The sequence below is a fragment of the Sus scrofa genome, chromosome 8 (genome assembly GCF_054392235.1).
Source record: "Sus scrofa isolate SSC_HxYL_T2T_F1_AM1 chromosome 8, Sscrofa_HxYL_maternal_Yorkshire_Landrace_v2.0, whole genome shotgun sequence".
In the NCBI taxonomy this organism is placed as follows: Eukaryota; Metazoa; Chordata; class Mammalia; order Artiodactyla; family Suidae; genus Sus; species Sus scrofa.
In genome coordinates this window covers 33,507,731-33,524,710 of record NC_139390.1, presented here as the reverse complement: position 1 = coordinate 33,524,710, position 16,980 = coordinate 33,507,731, and the positions used below count along the sequence as shown (strand labels likewise).

The 16,980-nt window shown below is 39.3% G+C and overlaps 1 protein-coding gene across 19 annotated transcripts in view; it reads left to right on the top strand.

Moving 5' to 3' along the window:
• The window catches only part of ATP8A1 (ATPase phospholipid transporting 8A1), a 253,309-nt gene that overhangs the window by 37,590 nt on the left and 198,739 nt on the right, over nucleotides 1-16,980 (top strand). For all 19 annotated transcript variants that reach the window (XR_014812343.1, XR_014812344.1, XM_084971840.1 and 16 more), the window contains one exon: nucleotides 5,320-5,365. Coding sequence is in view for 6 of the 19 variants with exons in the window: in XM_084971835.1 (XP_084827961.1) it covers nucleotides 5,320-5,365 (46 nt within the window). In the remaining 13 variants the exon portion in view is untranslated. The remainder of the gene's footprint in view (nucleotides 1-5,319; nucleotides 5,366-16,980) is intronic.

Here is a 16,980-nt window from a genome sequence, read left to right as displayed (position 1 = left end):
TATTTGCTAGGCATTGTGCTATTGTTTTGGCAATTTTTGCTTCCACTTAAGCCCTTCAGTAACTTCAAAAGTTAGATTTTGGCCTCATTTTAAAGATGAGAAAGCTGAGGCTTCAAGAAGCCTTTTAACATGGGTAAGAAATCGATGGAATCAGAATTCCATCCCACCCAGTGCTCTTCCTCTGTATCATGATGCATCACCAACAATTTTAATGACATTTATTGAGCTTCTGGGTTCTATCTATTTGCTCTCTGCCTTTCTCATTTATTAAATCTTATAAAAAGTCTTTAAAGGGTTATTGATATTATCCCTATTTTACAGATGAGGGAGAGGAAGCCAAGGGGGTAAGGCAACTTGCCCAAAGTCACAGAGCCAATAACTGGGGTGGTCAGAACTCAAACAAGACGGTTTAGCTCCAGAGCCCTGCCTTATAATCACTGTTCTAAGCTGCCTTTCCTTTTTCTTTTCTTTTCCCCAGCAAAACTATAAGCTCTCTAGCTATAGTTTCTAGTATCTCTCTCTATGAAAATACATGGTAAATAAAAAGGTATCCAAGAAATTTGTTTTTTACAGAACTCTTTTTGGCATGATGTAATAATTAGGAACTATTATAAAGCAGCAGCTAATCAGGCAGTTCCTGAAGGATGTAGTAAGAGTATTGTGGGTAATAAGAGTATCATGGAAAGTAATTTTCCAATAAAATCAGGATGAAGATATTGACTAAAAATATTCTGTAAGAATGACTTCCCCAGACATTTATATCAACATATAAAGTGATAGAAAATTTAAAGTGTTACTCCCTAAAAAAAGGAAAAAATCAAATAGTTTAGGTAGTTGGACAAAGAATATCTTTATCAGTAATTATAATTAATCTATATAATTGTTCATTCATTCAACAAAGATGTATGAAGCAGTACTTAGGTACTAGACATTCGTTAGGATATGTGTTATGATACTTTAAACTTTTACTGCAGTAATAATCATGTCCCAAGTGTTAGTGGCTTAAACGTAAGATTATTTTTCGTGTATGCAAAGACACTGCAGGGGAAGGAAGGGCAAGAGGCACCATCATTCCTGTAGTCACTTAGGGGTGGCTCTGCTTAGTAGAATATCGATTGTCGCCATGACAGAGGAAGAGAAGGAATGGAGGTCTCACTTCTTCTGCACTTTGGCCCAGAGATTGTACATATCACATCTGCTTATAGATGTATTAGAACCAGTGACATGACAAGAGGGAGGTATGATCTCAGTGTCCATGGATATAGAGGAGAACTAGATTTAGGAGAATATAAGTAATGTCTACCACTCTTGCAACCATGAATGAAACAGAGTTTATATTCTAGTAAACCTTCCTTTATACTCTGTTCAACAACCTTTTTAAAAATTTTATAATAAAATACTAAGAATTATCTCCAGTTGAGATACCTAGGACTCACACATCCCAGTACATTTTAACTCTTGATGCCTTGGACTTCTTAACATAATATGAATTCCTATTTTTGTGTGTAACAAATGACATACATGCTTACCTGAAAACACCGAATTGTTAGAAAAATCTTAGGTTTTGTTTTTGTTTTTGTTTTTTTTTGTTTTTTTTTTTTTTTTTAAAGCTGCATTGGAGTTCCCATCATGGTGCAACGGAAACAAATCTGACTAGGAACCGTGAGGTTGCGGGTTTGATCCCTGGCCTCACTCAGTGGGTTAAGAATCTGGCGTTGCTGTGAGCTGTGATGTAGGTTGCAGACGTGGCTTGGATCTGGCGTTGCTGTGGCTCTGGCATAGGCCAGCAGCTACAGCTCCAATTTGACCCCTAGCCTGGGAACCTCTATATACTGCAGGCATGGCCCTCAAAAGACCAAACAAACAAACAAATAAAATAAAATAATAAAGCTGCATCGTGTCAAATGCAATTCTTATGGTAAGAGCCAAGATTATTGACTTGATCATATTTACCATTAAAAACCTACCTTCTTTGCTGTACACTTATTAATGCAAACAACTGAAACGTTGCTAGCTTTCTTCATTATAAAACAAAAAATTGTTTAAAGTCTATAGTGTTTAGGAATCAAATCCTAGGAATATGCCTGTGAGTAGCCAGAATAGAGATTGCAATCTAGTACAGGGGACAGACATTAATCAAGAATATACACCAGCTATTATGAAAATTAAATGATGCACTGAAGTCCTTAGAGCAGTGCCTAGTGTATAGCTAGTGCTGAATAAATGTTAACTGTATTGTCATCATCCAAAGATCTTTTTGACTAACGTATGAAAATAAGTCAGAAGGAAAACAGAGGATTTTGGTAGTTGTTGTTAGGAAATCATGAAGATATCTTAGACTAAGTGGTATTGTAAAGATCAAGAAATATGGAAAAATGAATTCAACATATACTTAGTGAAATTGACAAGATTTACCACCATCTGACATGCTACATACCCTACTTATTAATGTTTTATCTCCCACCTCTAGAATGTAAGTTCCATGGGAGCAGGAGTTTCTGTCTCTTTTCCTTGCTGTGTTAGCAACAGGAACAGCCTGACTGTAGAGTAGTGTTTTGTAAACATTTATTGAATGAAGAAATGGATTGGATGGGAGTGAAAGGGAGAGAAGATGCTAATGACTCTCAGGTTCCTGGTTTGTGCAGGCGGTGGTATATAGTTCCATGTCTGAGACAGGTACCATGTCTTGGGAGATAAAGCCATGATTGCCTTTTGGACATAGTTTGAGATGCCTTTGAGACCCCCAGAGGGAACTGTCAAGGAGGCTGTAACTGTTTGCAGCTCAGATGAGAGTCTTTGCTGATATGTATATATAGGTGATGGTTTTCATGGAAATGGCAGCTAGAAATGAGCTAAGAGAGTATAGTGTGAGACATTGAGAGGGCAGGGAGTAAGTCTTGAGGGACTCCATCACTGAGAGATAGAAGAAGGGCCAAGGTGCCGATAAACATCTGGGAAATGAGGTCTTAAAATATACCTGGGGAGGGAGGGGTTCCCAGAAGGAGGGGATGGTCCGTACTACATAATTAAGTACCATCAAGTTCAAGGCACTCTTTATACAGTAGAGTTTATTGGAGTACTGTCAATCAAATATTGATAATATTAAATAATTTACTAGCTTTTATTGATATTAAATAAATTCTGATTGTAGGACAGTAGAGGCATTTGAACTCAGAGCAGAGCCATGTAATTTTTTTTCTGAACTATTAGTTTTAGAAGAAATAATAATCTCTTTCAGATACAAAGATACTTTCTTTTTGAATGATAAGATTAGGATCTACCTGAGTCTGATCCTTAGGTATGTTCAACAGTTATTTCTTGACAAGTAACCTAATTTATTCTGTGGTGGGCAGGTTGAGGAAGGATAAGAAGCTCTTGAATAAGAATTCTGTGCTGATGGAAAGTAATGCTTAGGATCTTCTGAAGTTTCACTAAGATTAAATTTCCAGTTTAAGTGGAATGTTTCATTCATTAGTTTTTATTTGTCTCCTTCCATCGGAAATCTAACCATTGTCTGTCCTAGATGTGTGTTGCTTTAGAAATAATTGCAACACCTTCAAATATCTAAATTTGCCTGGGACTTTTATTTTGGACCGAAACTTGTTTGGGGTTACTTCCTAATTTTCTTAAGATCTTTACTAACCAAAAGAAGAGTAAGTATTTTAAGAGTTTTATCCATCATAAAATATTCTCTACTGATGCTACAAATTTAACAGAACTTAAAAAAAATTTTTTTAAAGAACATTGGCTGGCAAGGAGGTCCCATGTGGCACAGCAGAAACGAATCTGACTAGGAGCCATGAGGTTGCAGGTTCTATCCGTGGCTTGAGTGGGTTAAGGATCGGGTGTTGCCATGAGCTGTGGTGTAGGTCGCAGACTCGGCTTGGATCCCGAGTTGCTGCATAGGCAGCCATAGCTCCAACTAGACCCCTAGCCTGGGAACTTCCCTATGCTGCAGGTGTGGCCCTAAAAAGAAAAAAAAAAAAAAGAAAAGAAAAAAAAAAAGGAACATTCGCTGGCAAATCATGTGTTTACTTTTGGAAGCAATCATTTGCCTATTGAATGTCTGCATGATTAGACTTTTATTAGTGTTTTATTATGAGAAAGAATTGTTGTGTGTTCCTGCATATGGCAAGAAGCATTCCAACAAGCCTTCTGCAGAGGCGTTCTGAATGCCCTATTTACATTTTGTGCAGTTCAGTGGCTGATTGTTCAGATGAACTGAGTTCACAGTGCCAGCTATTATGCCAGTCTTCGTGAGCGCCACTGTGTCTTGGGGTGCTAATCTACAAGCCCAGCCTTTTCTCTGGAAAAGTGTTTTGATTTGTGCCCTGTGATTCTAAAAGCCATGTTTCTTCTCCCACGGGGAACTTAGGAACTCATTTGTTACGTTCGCGCCAACCCACCTTACAGTCAGGTATGTGCAGCTCAGTCTGACCCCAGACATTATGTGATAGCAGCTTTGAGCTCAGAGTTATTTACACTCAACACTTTTCTGCAAGGTCAGCAGAGGCTGATGTTTATACTCAATGCCGTAAGTTTAGAAGGAAGCCATGGAAAACCTCTAGTTGAGCTGGAGAGCAGATAGCATCTCCAGGCTCAGCTTTCCACTCATCTTCCCTTTCTCTTTCTGACTGCTATAAAATCTTCAAACTTACTCACCTGGACTTAGACTCACTTCTTTACCTTTTAATTTTGTGTGTGTTTTGGGAGGAAGGGGAGTGAGATTGCATGATTTACGATGGTGAGGGAGTGGGCTATTGGGGAGCAGTGGGTAGAAGCGACTCGATGCAGTTGGTAGATGTATTTGGTTTGAGTCATTGACAGACATCAGCATGTCATTAAATTATAGATGATGTACTCAGCTTAATGAGAGAATGAATTTCATAAGAAATTGAAAATATTTCAGTACATTATTAAATGGTGGTTATTATAGATAATCCTCTGGGGCCATCTTCTTTTTCAAGTAAGTTATTTAAGCAAAAGACTAAATCAGCCTTTCGGTTCCATCTTTTCTAGTCCATTAAAATTTTAGTTTTACCTGTATGATAAATGTAAGATCTTTCTGAAGACAGCACACCTGTATGCTCAGAAGAGGAACAGCATCAGAAATCGTATGGATGGCACTTTCAGTTTTCAGATTCCTGCATACCCTCTGATTGTTCCCATCACCACACCCCGGGCATACATATAAAATTAATATGGCGGTGAAAGGTTAAAAGCTTTGAGAAACAAGTTAAAAGAAATCTTTCTTTTGTTATAGGTGCTATTTTGTTTAATGAATCTCATCCACTTTTTGTTTTTGCTTTTAAACTTTAGAAACGACATAAAGCTGATAATGCCGTGAACAAGAAACAGACACAAGGTAGGAATGTTATGTTTTGTTTCTGGTATCTGTCAAGTACACTCATAGGAATATATTCAAATCACTTCAATTAAATATAATTCAATTAAGAAAACTGTGTCTTTTAAGTCTTTGCTCCAGAGTAGTAGATTCTTGATTTGTAGCATTAAAATGACACTTAAATTCTTATTAGAGTGATTTACAGGAGTAACACCTTTGAAAGTAACATTTTTAAGACATTTAAGTGCCTCATAGCAATGTGCTCACAAGTACTGTCTGTAAAATCTGCAGTTATTTTGACAGTGTTGAATGTTACAAAATGTCTTTATTTGTATGTATGTGATCTGTACACACATGTTAGATCTAGATAAGATGTTACTCTATTTAGATGTTACTCTGTATAAGACTTATAGAAAATAATCAGATGTGATATTACTCAGGGAAAAGGCATATTGGAAGCACTTTGAGTTGCCCCATACTTATAAATGATATATGCTCCAGAAATGAATAAAACAATTAAAGCCAGGCCAGCTTCTGGAAAGCATATGGCATGTTGACATGGTACTTTTGTTGTGGGTTTCATTTTGATGGAGTTGAAACCAAAATGACCTTTAGCACAAGCAAATAGCATCATATTCTCAATTAAAACAAAACAAAACAAAACACAAAAACCCAAGAACATATGAAACAAACATCTTACCCCACACTTAAGCTCCCCTCATTTGAGAATCTCATCACTCTCTCTGAAGTTCCCTGATGTGAGGAGGATCAGCCACGTCTGCCAAAATTAGCTGGTAACTGAAAACAGTATTTTTATACATGATTTTTATACGACCCTGTTAAAGTGCCCTGCTTCTCTTATCACCCTCTTCCACCAAAGGGATTATCTGCGGATCTATGGTGCATTTGAGGAAGGCACATTTATTAAAGTATCACCTAATAAATTAACTAAATATTTACTGAGGTTATTATGGGATGTATGAAAAGGTATATGATGGGAACTGTATATAAAAGATACAGAAATGATCTTAATGTGGCAAATGAAGGGTTTGGATTATATGATCTCCCTGTCTCTCACTTTGTGTGGCAAATAATGGTCCTTGTGTCAAATGCTATATGGATTCAAAAGAAGGAGAGAAAATTAGAGGGTAATGTGAACTAGATCTTGAGTTTGGGGAAAAGTTTGGATGTGCCGAGGCATCTGGGGAAGACATTACCTGTGTGTTGAGTGAAGAAGGAGAAAGAGGTTTTCCTGAGCAGAGATGAAGGAGGCTGTTGGATTGCTCTATGGAACCAGTACCAGAGTGCCAGAGTGCCAGATGGAGAAAAGAGACTCATAGCAAAAGGAAGCAAAGGCATGATTAGAAAGGTAGGCTATGATCAAACTTTATAGGGCTTCGAATGACAATCCAGGAGGTACCAACTTTTCTTATCTGTGCTGAGTAGCTGTTGAACGTTTCCAAGCCAAAAAGACCCCAGATGAACATGCAGATTAAAATGGATAACAAAATGAAATGGAATCGGGGGCTGTTAGAAACCTGGGGACTAAGCTACTCTAGGAGTTTAGGTGGGAAGGGATAGCCATAGATATTGAAAGGGAAAAAATCCAAATGTTTTAGGTGCTGGTATTTTGGGCAATGTGCATTTTTTGCATTTGTTGCCATGTTTCTTGGGTTATTCAGTAACAGCTTTTGAACCAAAAAATATGTAAGTATTTTTCTAATACATAATGTATCAGAGGGTACCTGTCCTCCAGGAACAGTTATTTCTTTTTGAGTCTCGACCCAAGAAGTCAACATTGTACAGGTGAAGGGTAGCTGTCATAGCTGTGATGACTTTAGGCTACCATACCCTGTACTGATAAGTTCTCTGGTTTTCCAGGTGCTTCCCTACTCCCTCTTGTCTACTATTCAGAGGAAGTATTCTTTCTTGGTTACCATTTTTCACTCACCAATTCATTCTGGGTGAACAGGATTAGCTCTATGGTTAAAAATGAAGAATAGGCAAATGAGAGGAAAGGCTTGTATAGTATGTAAAACTTAGGTCAAAAATAAAATGTTTGGGCTTATGTATAAAAACCATTTACAGTCAGCAGAATATTTAAAAATCTCATATCCAAGGAATAATGGCCTTTAGTTTAATATTTGAAATTGTTTTCTAAGAGAGTAGTATCTTTTTTTTCTTTCCCTGGTTTGAATTTTGAGCATTTTTTTTTTTTTTTGGTTTTGCAGTTGATAGGAGATAACATAAATGTTTGAGTAGGATACTGTTTGATGTCAGCTATCTCAAATTACTTTATATGAAATCCATCTGTAGTCATTAGACCAAAATGAAATTAAATTTTCTTTCCTGTATTGAGGCAAGAATGGATGTAGGAGTGAAAAGAGGGTCATTTTTTACAGATAATTAATTTTTGACAGACATTTGAAGTATCTAACTTAAAATTTAGTTTTCCAAATGTTTTCCAAGACCATGCAACATATAAGAGGACATTTTCCCCCAGATGCAAATACTATTCCTTCTGTATTCTTAGCAAAATGAATATTTTCCCTCCTTATTTTGTATTGAAGCACTAGAGGGTGACTTCTTTCTTGGTCATTCCCTGGTGACTTCAGAAATATAAATCCATAATTTAACTTACAACATTCCAGCCATTTTATGTGGACTGGTACTTGCCTGATGCCTAATTTCACCAATTAACTCATTCAGGAATGAAATTATGTATTCTGCAGAGGGTAGATCTACCCTCTTCCTCATCTTTGTGTTCCCCACAGCTCTGGCCCATGGGCCTGTACTTAGCAGGTGCTCTATATGAGTGAATGAACCACTCTCTGTATAGATAGTTGAGTAGAAGTAAGGAAGCATGGGAAAAAAAAAAGAATTAAAGGAGTCTCCTTGAAAATTCATTATCTAGGGTATGAGCAGCAGGATGGGAACTCAGCCTCACCCCATCAGCAGACAGGCTGCCTAAAGTCCTGAGTTCACAGCCACCTCTAAACACTCCTTTACATGGCCCTGCCTGCCAGAGGGACAAGACGCAGTTCTTTCCACCAGTGAGCAGGCTTCAGTCCCTTCTACCAGGAAGGCTGCACAAACCCCCAGACCAACTTCATCTGCCAGGGGAAGACACTAGAAGAAAGAGGAACTATGATACTGCAGCCTATTGAAAGGGAACCACAGACACAGTAGTTAGACAGAATGAGATGGCAGCAATATGTTCCAGATGAGGGAACAAAGTAAAAACCCAGAAGAACAACTAAGTGAAATGAAGGTAGACAATCTACCTAAAAAAAGAATTTAGAGTAATGATAGTAAAGATCCAAGATCTCAGAAAAAGAATGAAGACACAGACCAAGAAGATACAAGAAATGTGTAACAAAGAGCTAGAAGATTTAAAGAACAAACAGATGAATAATGTAATGACTGAAATGAAAAATACGCTAGAAGGAATCAATAGCAGAGTAACTAAGGCAGAAGAACAAATAAGTGAGCTGAAAGATAAAGTAGTGGAATCACTGCCAAGTAACAGAATAAAGAAAAAGAATGAAAAGAAATGAGGACAGTCTCAGAGACCTCTGGGACAACATCAAATGAGCTAATGTTCACATATAGGGCTCCCAGAAGGAGGAGAGAGAGAGGGCCTGAAAAAATATTTGAAGAGATTATAACCAAAAACTTCCTAACCTTGGAAAGGAAACAGTCACTTCCTGGGAAGCCCAGAGAGTCCCACACAAGATAAACACACTGAGGAACACACCGAGATACATATGAATCACACTGACCAAATTAGAGACAAAGAGAAAATTTTAAAAGCATCAAATAACATACAGGGAATCCCCATAAGGTTATCAGCTAATTTTTCAGCAGAAACTCTGCAGGCTAGACGGGAGTAGAAAAATATATGTTAAGTGATAAAAGGGAAATACCTACAGCCAAGAATACTCTACTGAGAAAGGTTCTCATTCAGACTTGATAGAGAAATCAAAAGCTTTATAGACAAGCAAAAGCTGTGAGAATTCAGCACCACCAAACCAGCTTTACAACAGACACTGAAGAAACTTCTCTAAGTGGAAAAGAAAAGGCGACAACTAGAAACAAGAAAATTATGAATGGGAAAGCTTACTGGTAAAGGCAAACATACAGTAAAGGTAGGAAACCATCCACACACAAATATAATATCTAAACCAGCAGTTATGAGAAGAAGCGAATATAAATGCAGGATATTGGAAATGCATTTGAAATTAAGAGACCAGCAATTTAAAACAATCTTGTGTGTGTGTGTGTATAGACTCCTACATCATGGAAAATGTAAAACCAAAATTCTGTAGTAGATACACACACACACACACACAAAGCAAGTTGAACACAACACTTAAGATAGAATGTGAGCAAGATGAAAAGTGAAAAGTGGTATTTTCAAAACACTGGGTCCCAGACTGTTTCATAGGCACTGATGGGGAAAAAAAAAAAAAAATGATTAACATGGTGGAAGTTCTTGCCACCTCTTTGCTTTCTCTGTTGAAATCATCATAGCATCATTTTACTCTGCTCTGCCTCCTGTAAAGACAATACTATGTCCATTTATCACATCCATTACCCAAAGCCCCAGAGCACTGCTCTATTGAGGATACTCTGCTTTCCCTGGCCTTTAAACTTACCTTCATTTTCTCTGATTCTTCCTCAGTATATGAACTCCCAGTATTTAGTATACCCTCCTCCATGTGTCTGCATACACACTGCCAATCCCCATATACATTTGTTTTGGTGGTTGAGCTAGTTCTCTTATTAAATTGTATAGAGGCACTTTTTTTTTTTTAATCGAAATGCTGTTATGGCTAGCATGCCAGTATTTCGAGTGGAATCATAGTTTCACATAAAATGACAATGTAGAGGCCTGGGGAACGTGGGTTCAGATGCAGACTTAAGAAATATATTCAGAATCTAAAAAAATTAAAATTAAAAATAACTCTTAATGAGGTAAATTTTATTTTTTAAAATCCCAGGTTTAGATATATTCCCTGAAGGATGGTGTGTATACCTTCCGCAGGTGAGGATATCTGTGAGACACCTGTGACATCTAGCAGCTCATCAGTTACCTGATTAGATGCTGTAGTTGAATGAGGGCCACCATTTCTAGAGTTAGATTGTTTCCTACCTTGTTTTATTATATAGTAGGTATTAGATTAGAGTAAGTCTTTAATAAAACAGTTTTGCTGTTTTAATTTAATTTAGAAAAGCACAGTATGAAATCCTTTGTAACCAGACACATAGCTAAAAGCAACAGATCTCATCTCCACCTGTTACCTTCTTCCTGAAGCTACATCAGCCTTTTCAGATGTAGAGTTGAATTGGTGGCCGCTGATATATTATACCATAACATGGTTGCTTATGTCCAACTGGAAGCTATTTCACCTCTAAAGTCCTTTATGAAAAAGATGTTGAGTTGGTATGGGTTGAATATGTTTTAGCTTGTCAAGCTGAAATGACCTACTAACAGAACTGAATCCATCTGGTTGTGTTCATTGCATGTGAAAAGACTTAAAATAGCTCCACTTCCCTAGCTTATTGAAAAAGTCAGTGTGCAATCTTTTTGTCTCCCTGGAGGTACATCTACATCTGATCCATCCATAGGCCTGAAGCTATATTCTGCTGCATGTACATCATTTACCTATAAATAGTTCTTGAAAAGTATTGTTTCCGTGAGCTTAAAAAATTGAGCACATATGTGGCCTAAAGAATGTTTTCAGATACCTCTAATGTCTTCAAATTCAAATTTAAAAATCTTAGGATTTCTTACAAATTGAACTTGTTAGATATTTTCAGCAATAGCTCTGGATGAAGAGGAGGTATTTATTTGTGGGGAATTACAACCCCAGATTGTCTTTCATTTGTCCTATAAATAAAAGTTGCACCCAGAGGAGCAAAACCCTCTGAGGAAATTGAGAGCCATAGTTAAAGTGAAAGGAGGAAAACAGGTGTGACTCTAAGTTAGAACTTTTATTTCACTTCAGTAAATCTTATTGAATATCTACCTTTGTATAACCTGGTGCAGAAAATGCAAAGAAACTAAGCCACATTCTTGCCCTACAGGACATTAGAATCTGGTTAAGGAAGATAAGATTCTCACTGATACTATGATACAAGATAGAAAAATAATAAAAGCCAAATGAGAGAAGTAGGGGATTTAGAAGTGTCATGTGAGAGGTTTGAAAAGATGTGTGAACTTGCAGTAAGCAGAGCTGTCAGAGTGGTTGCAGCAGGTGACCAAGGAGGCACTGGGAAGGCATGAGATATGTTCAGGGATTAGCAAATACTGTCATCCCTCCATATCCATGGGGGATGGGTTCCAGGACTCTCCCAATACCAAAATCCGAGGATGCTCAAGTCCTTTGTATAAATTGGTGTAGCAAGTGGTAGGTGTGGAACCCGTGGTCTATTTTGGCTAACACGGCAGGAGGCAGGGATGGGCAGGCAAGTTAGGATCATAATTTGGAAGCCTTTTGAAAACAGGGTGAAGAACTTGGGAGAGAATTATTCAGGGTATGGCTAGGTTCCCAGCCGTACTTGTAAATAAAGAATGTGACAGCTGTATGGGGAGGGATGGGGTGAGTGAGGCCCAAGGTCAGACTGATGTTTGATTAATTAGGGAAGGGGAATAGGGCAGTGATGATGAGAAGACGAAGGAAGATACACGATAGAGCCAACTGGGCTTGGCAAAGGAGGGGAAACCCCATCCCCACCTAAAGCTGCTGAATTCAGAGAGGACCAGAACTGCGAACCCCACTAAATCCAGCATTTACAAAGTCATAAAATAGATAAGCAAAAAGGATTTACTGGTATAGCACAGGGAATTATATTCAACATCTCATAATAACCTATGGTGGACTATAATCTGCAAAGAAAAATCTGAATCGCTATGCTGTACACCTAAAACTAATGCAATATTGTAAATCAAATAGATTTCAATTAAAAAAAAAAACCTCATAGTTCTCAACTGGAGTTCCAATTCTAAACGGGAGAGCCATTGTGAAGCTGTGAGATCTGAAGCCTGGTTGAAGGGAAGGGTGGAAAGACTGGTGGGGCAATGGAGAGAGATTTTTTCTTTCAAGGAATTTCTCAATTACATAAAGAAAAAAGCAAATGATTCTTGATTCTCAGGAGGACTGAAGGAAAATATTCTGAGAAAAGGAAATTTCTGGCCCTTGCACTCTGATCACATCTCACCTCTTCTTTTTTTTTTTTTTTTTTTAAATAAGTCACTGATCACTGATTCTCAGCTTGCTGAGATGCACCCCTAGAGTCTCTGTAAGCCTCACAGGGGACTCAGAATTCCATTCTTAGGAAATTCTCAGAGTTCCCATCGTGGCTCAGTGAAACAAATCTTGGCTAGCATCCATGAGGATGCAGGTTCAATCACTGGCTTTGCTCAGTGGCTTAAGGATCTGGTGTTGCAGTGAGCTGTGGTGTAGGTCACAGACATGGCTCAGATAACCATGTTGCTGTGACTGTGGTGTAGACTATCAGCTACAGTTCTGATTCAACCCCTAGCCGGGGAACCTTCATATGCCACAGGTGTGGCCCTAAAGAGACCAAAAAAAAAAAAAAAGAGAGAGAAAGAAAAAAAAGAAATTCTTAGCGATGCCGATGCTACTGGTGAGGACCATTGTTACACGTTTTTTAAGTGAGCTGATAGAAGTAGTATCCACTCATTCTTTGTAGTGAAGATAGACAGCGTGGACCTTGAGAAGATCCATATGTCATTGTGGCCACAGACCCCATGCAGGTGGTTGCTTCATGTGACCATTATAAGCAAGTTCACACAGAAGACTTTTGTGTGATATCAGTTTGAGTCACAAGAAGCTTTTGCCTTCACCTTGTCTTTGTAAAGGTCTGCATGGTAAAAGAATTGATGCTTTAATACGGCTGCATTGGTCTTCCTTCTCTGCCCAGTTCTAAACCATAGTCTCATCTGTACCCCCCTCCTTCTGGATGCACTAAAGCTCCTCTGGTGCTTGCCCCTACTTAGGAATGCAGCATCCTGCCTTTGCTGCCATTTCTCTATCTTCTGGGACAATGGTAGTGCCCATTGTCCTTTTGGATGACTTGCCTTTTGTTACCCGCTTCACGTTGTGGCTTGATTGCCCAGGAACGGACCCCATGGTACCCCAGTGACTCTTTCTGTATCTGTAATGGCCCCAGTCAGAGACTAGTTAGATCACAGAGGTGAGGGCTTCTCAGAGAAGCCACTGTGAGACCTTAGTCCAGCACCTGTACCTGTACAGTATTTTTTTTTTTTTTTTGTCTTTTTGCCATTTCTTTGGCCGCTCCTGCAGCATATGGAGGTTTCCAGGCTAGGGGTCGAAGCAGAGCTGTAGCCACCAGCCTACTCCAGAGCCACAGCAACGCGGGATCTGAGCTGCGTCCGCAACCTACACCACAGCTCACGGCAACGTCGGATCGTTAACCCACTGAGCAAGGCCAGGGATCGAACCCCGCGGGGATTCATTAACACTGAGCCACGACGGGAAGTCCCCTGTACAGCATTTGATGGAGTTCTGAGAGGCAGTTTCTCCGGGCCCTTTGATTAGGGAATTCCCAAGGGACTCTACCAGAAAGTTTTCATTTCCAGAAAGAAAAGCCATTACAACAAAGCTGTGAAGTAGCATCATGCTGAGTAAAAACGGGTTATGTTTGAGGTATTTGTTTAAAATCCGAGATCTCCCATGCATATTGTCTGACTAATTAGCCCATGTGGAAATTACAGCAGGTGTGTTTGGGGGAACTGCAAAGCATTGGAGGAGTTTTGCACTTAAATGCATGAGCTGTTAAAGCATCATAAGGCAGGCCATTGTCATAATTCTGTCCTCGCTTCCTCTTAGTCCCCTGTCACCAGGCATCAGTAATCATCTCCTCCACGGCCCACCTTCTTGACCTCTAGACTCTCAAGTTGTAACATAGGTGTGCTCGTGGCCCAAAAAAGTAAAAGCTGAGCGAAGAACTTAGCATCATTTCTTGCTTCCTCTAAACCTGGTTAGAGCTGGGTTAGAGGAGATCAGTGATTAAAAATAACTAGGTTTCTATTTCAGTCTTTAGCGTAATACATGTGATATGGTTTATTTTAATTGTTCTATGGTTGGATGTTCAGGAACCAGTTGAGAAGCAAAGACAACAATGAATTGTGACTGATTTTTATCCCTGGCCAATATTCAAGCCTTGCCTTGTACAGACACCTTTTATAGGTTACGTGCTGATTTTTAACTTCACCAGAATTCTCTCTTCTCTATATCCTAACATGGGTCTAGCTTCAAGTTTGAAGAAGCCATGCACTTTCAGCCTTCATTTCTGTGTTCAGGTTTTATAGTTCAGCACAAACAAAATTGGGAGTGGGGTGGAAGGTACAGAAACATAGCCTCAGGTTAACAAGCCTCCAGGTGGTGCTGATGCTGAAGGTCTCTGGACCACCAGTTGGGTAGCAAGGTCCTATATTACATCCAAAGGTGTGTTACTGTGCTCAGAATTCCAACTCAGTGTAGAGACATAAAGGTCACTTACACTTGGATTAATCCAGGCCACTGTAGCTTTCAGAATAAATACCCAATACTCATCAGGTTGACAAATTTTAAATGACTGATAACAGTTGTGCTTGTCTAAGTTTATAGTCATTGTAACTACATATATTGCTAGAGACAGTGCAGATGGCAGTAGGGAAGGAATCTAGCTTTTTCCGATAAAGGTACAAATGGAAATACCCTAGAGCCTTTTGGAATCCTCTCCTGTAGAATACAGTCATGTAAATATATTTCAGTGTTGTCTGAGGTGGTAGAAAGAATAATAGGGGAATTTTCACCAAGAGGGGGGTAGTTGAATACATTATGATGCAGTTATTGTGAAAAACAGGAGTTTCCCAGAGTTGTTTCCAGCTGGACTGGAATAGCTCTGTGCTAATTTCAGAACACCTGGAGGTGTGATGCTGAACCTTGGCCAAGAGAAGGACAAGAGGGACTAGCTGGGGAGTTCATGTGTTGTGTAGGGTTTAAAAACTCCCCTGGAGCACCCAAAGCTAGCTTCTCTGCTTAGTGAAGATGTATATAGATTGATAGGTTACCTGGAAGATGTATATAGATTGATAGGTTACCTGGAAGATGTATATAGATTGATAGGTTACCTGGTTTGACCTGTTGCATGATCCGGCTTGTCTAATTGGCTAGGGGTTATAAAGACTCCTGGAAACTTTCTCTTGGGCTTCCCTGAAATTTAGATTTTTCGTACATATCATGGAGTTTCAAAATCCATATCCTAGATGATGAGAAGGGACCCTGGGGGGATGTGCTTAGAAGTTTCTCAGGCTTCTGATGCTTGCCTGGGCTTTTATTTTCTTGCTGTACCATATTCTCTACTTTGATTAAAGCTCTTCATGAATATACTATGTAGAATGTTCTAGTAGAATGTTCTAGTCTGTTCAGTTAGCCAACTCATTATAATGGATGCATTCATACAAGGGATTATTTTTTTTTAATTTTTAAATTTTTATTTTTTTGCTTTTGGGGGCTGTACCTGTGGCATATGGAGGTTCCCAGGCTAGGGGTTGAATTGGATGCCTGCCTACACCACAGCCACAGCAACTCGGGATCTGAGCCTCATCTGTGACCTACACCACAGCTCACAGCAACACCAGATCCCTGACCCACTGAGCAAGGCCAGGGATCGAACCTGCAACCTTATGGTTACTAGTCAGACTTGATTCTGCTGTGCCAAGATGGGAACTCCTTTCTCCTTTTTTTTTTTTTTTTTTTTTTTAGGTAGATTGTCTCTATGCTTTGTCCTAAAGTATATGTGAAGTGGACAACCAAGTGGCAGAGAAGTGTTTTTAAAAAGAAATGTGCATATATGCATGTTTACCTAGAGAAAAGTACATGAGGATGTGTCAGTGTATATCTTCAGTGAAGAATGGAGAGGGAACCTTTGGACAGAGAGTAGGAGGATGAGCTGGCTGGGTGGAAGCAGGCATCTGCTAGGAGATGATAGGAGGACAGTCTACTTAATCGAGGGAGGGCAGTGCAGAGGGTCAGGTGGGAGAAGGATGTAGCTAAGTTCGAATGTTCATGGAGAAACCATCCAAGCAAGGTTGCAGGGACTAAGCAGGTGCAGACAATGAAGAAGTGAAGCAGATTTGGAATGTTTTCCAGATTTCCATGAAAGTGATGGGGCTTCCACCCTCCCTAGTGGAGCAAAGACTCCCTGCCATGTCTAGTCTGCTGAGTGTGGGAAGCCTGCTGTGACAGTTCCGCCCTGTAAGGGGAACCCAGTAGACTAGTCCAGGGCTATTTTTAGATGTGAACTGACAAACGTCTTCCAAGTGGCAGCATTTCAGGGAGGGCTAGTTTAGATTACAGGGCTGGAAGCAGTGGCCCAGGGCTGATGTCAGAGGACATTCATGTCCCAAATACAGAGAACATTAGTGCATCTAATGGTTGCGTAACCATTTCCAGCTGGTCTCACTAGAATCATTTTAGGAACTTATGAAGCTGAGAAGGCTATTTTAAGCGAATGTTTAAATAGTTCATTGGCATCATTTTATGTAGCTGTTGTTTATTGGGTTATAATTCACATACCATAAAATTCGTTATTTTCAAAGT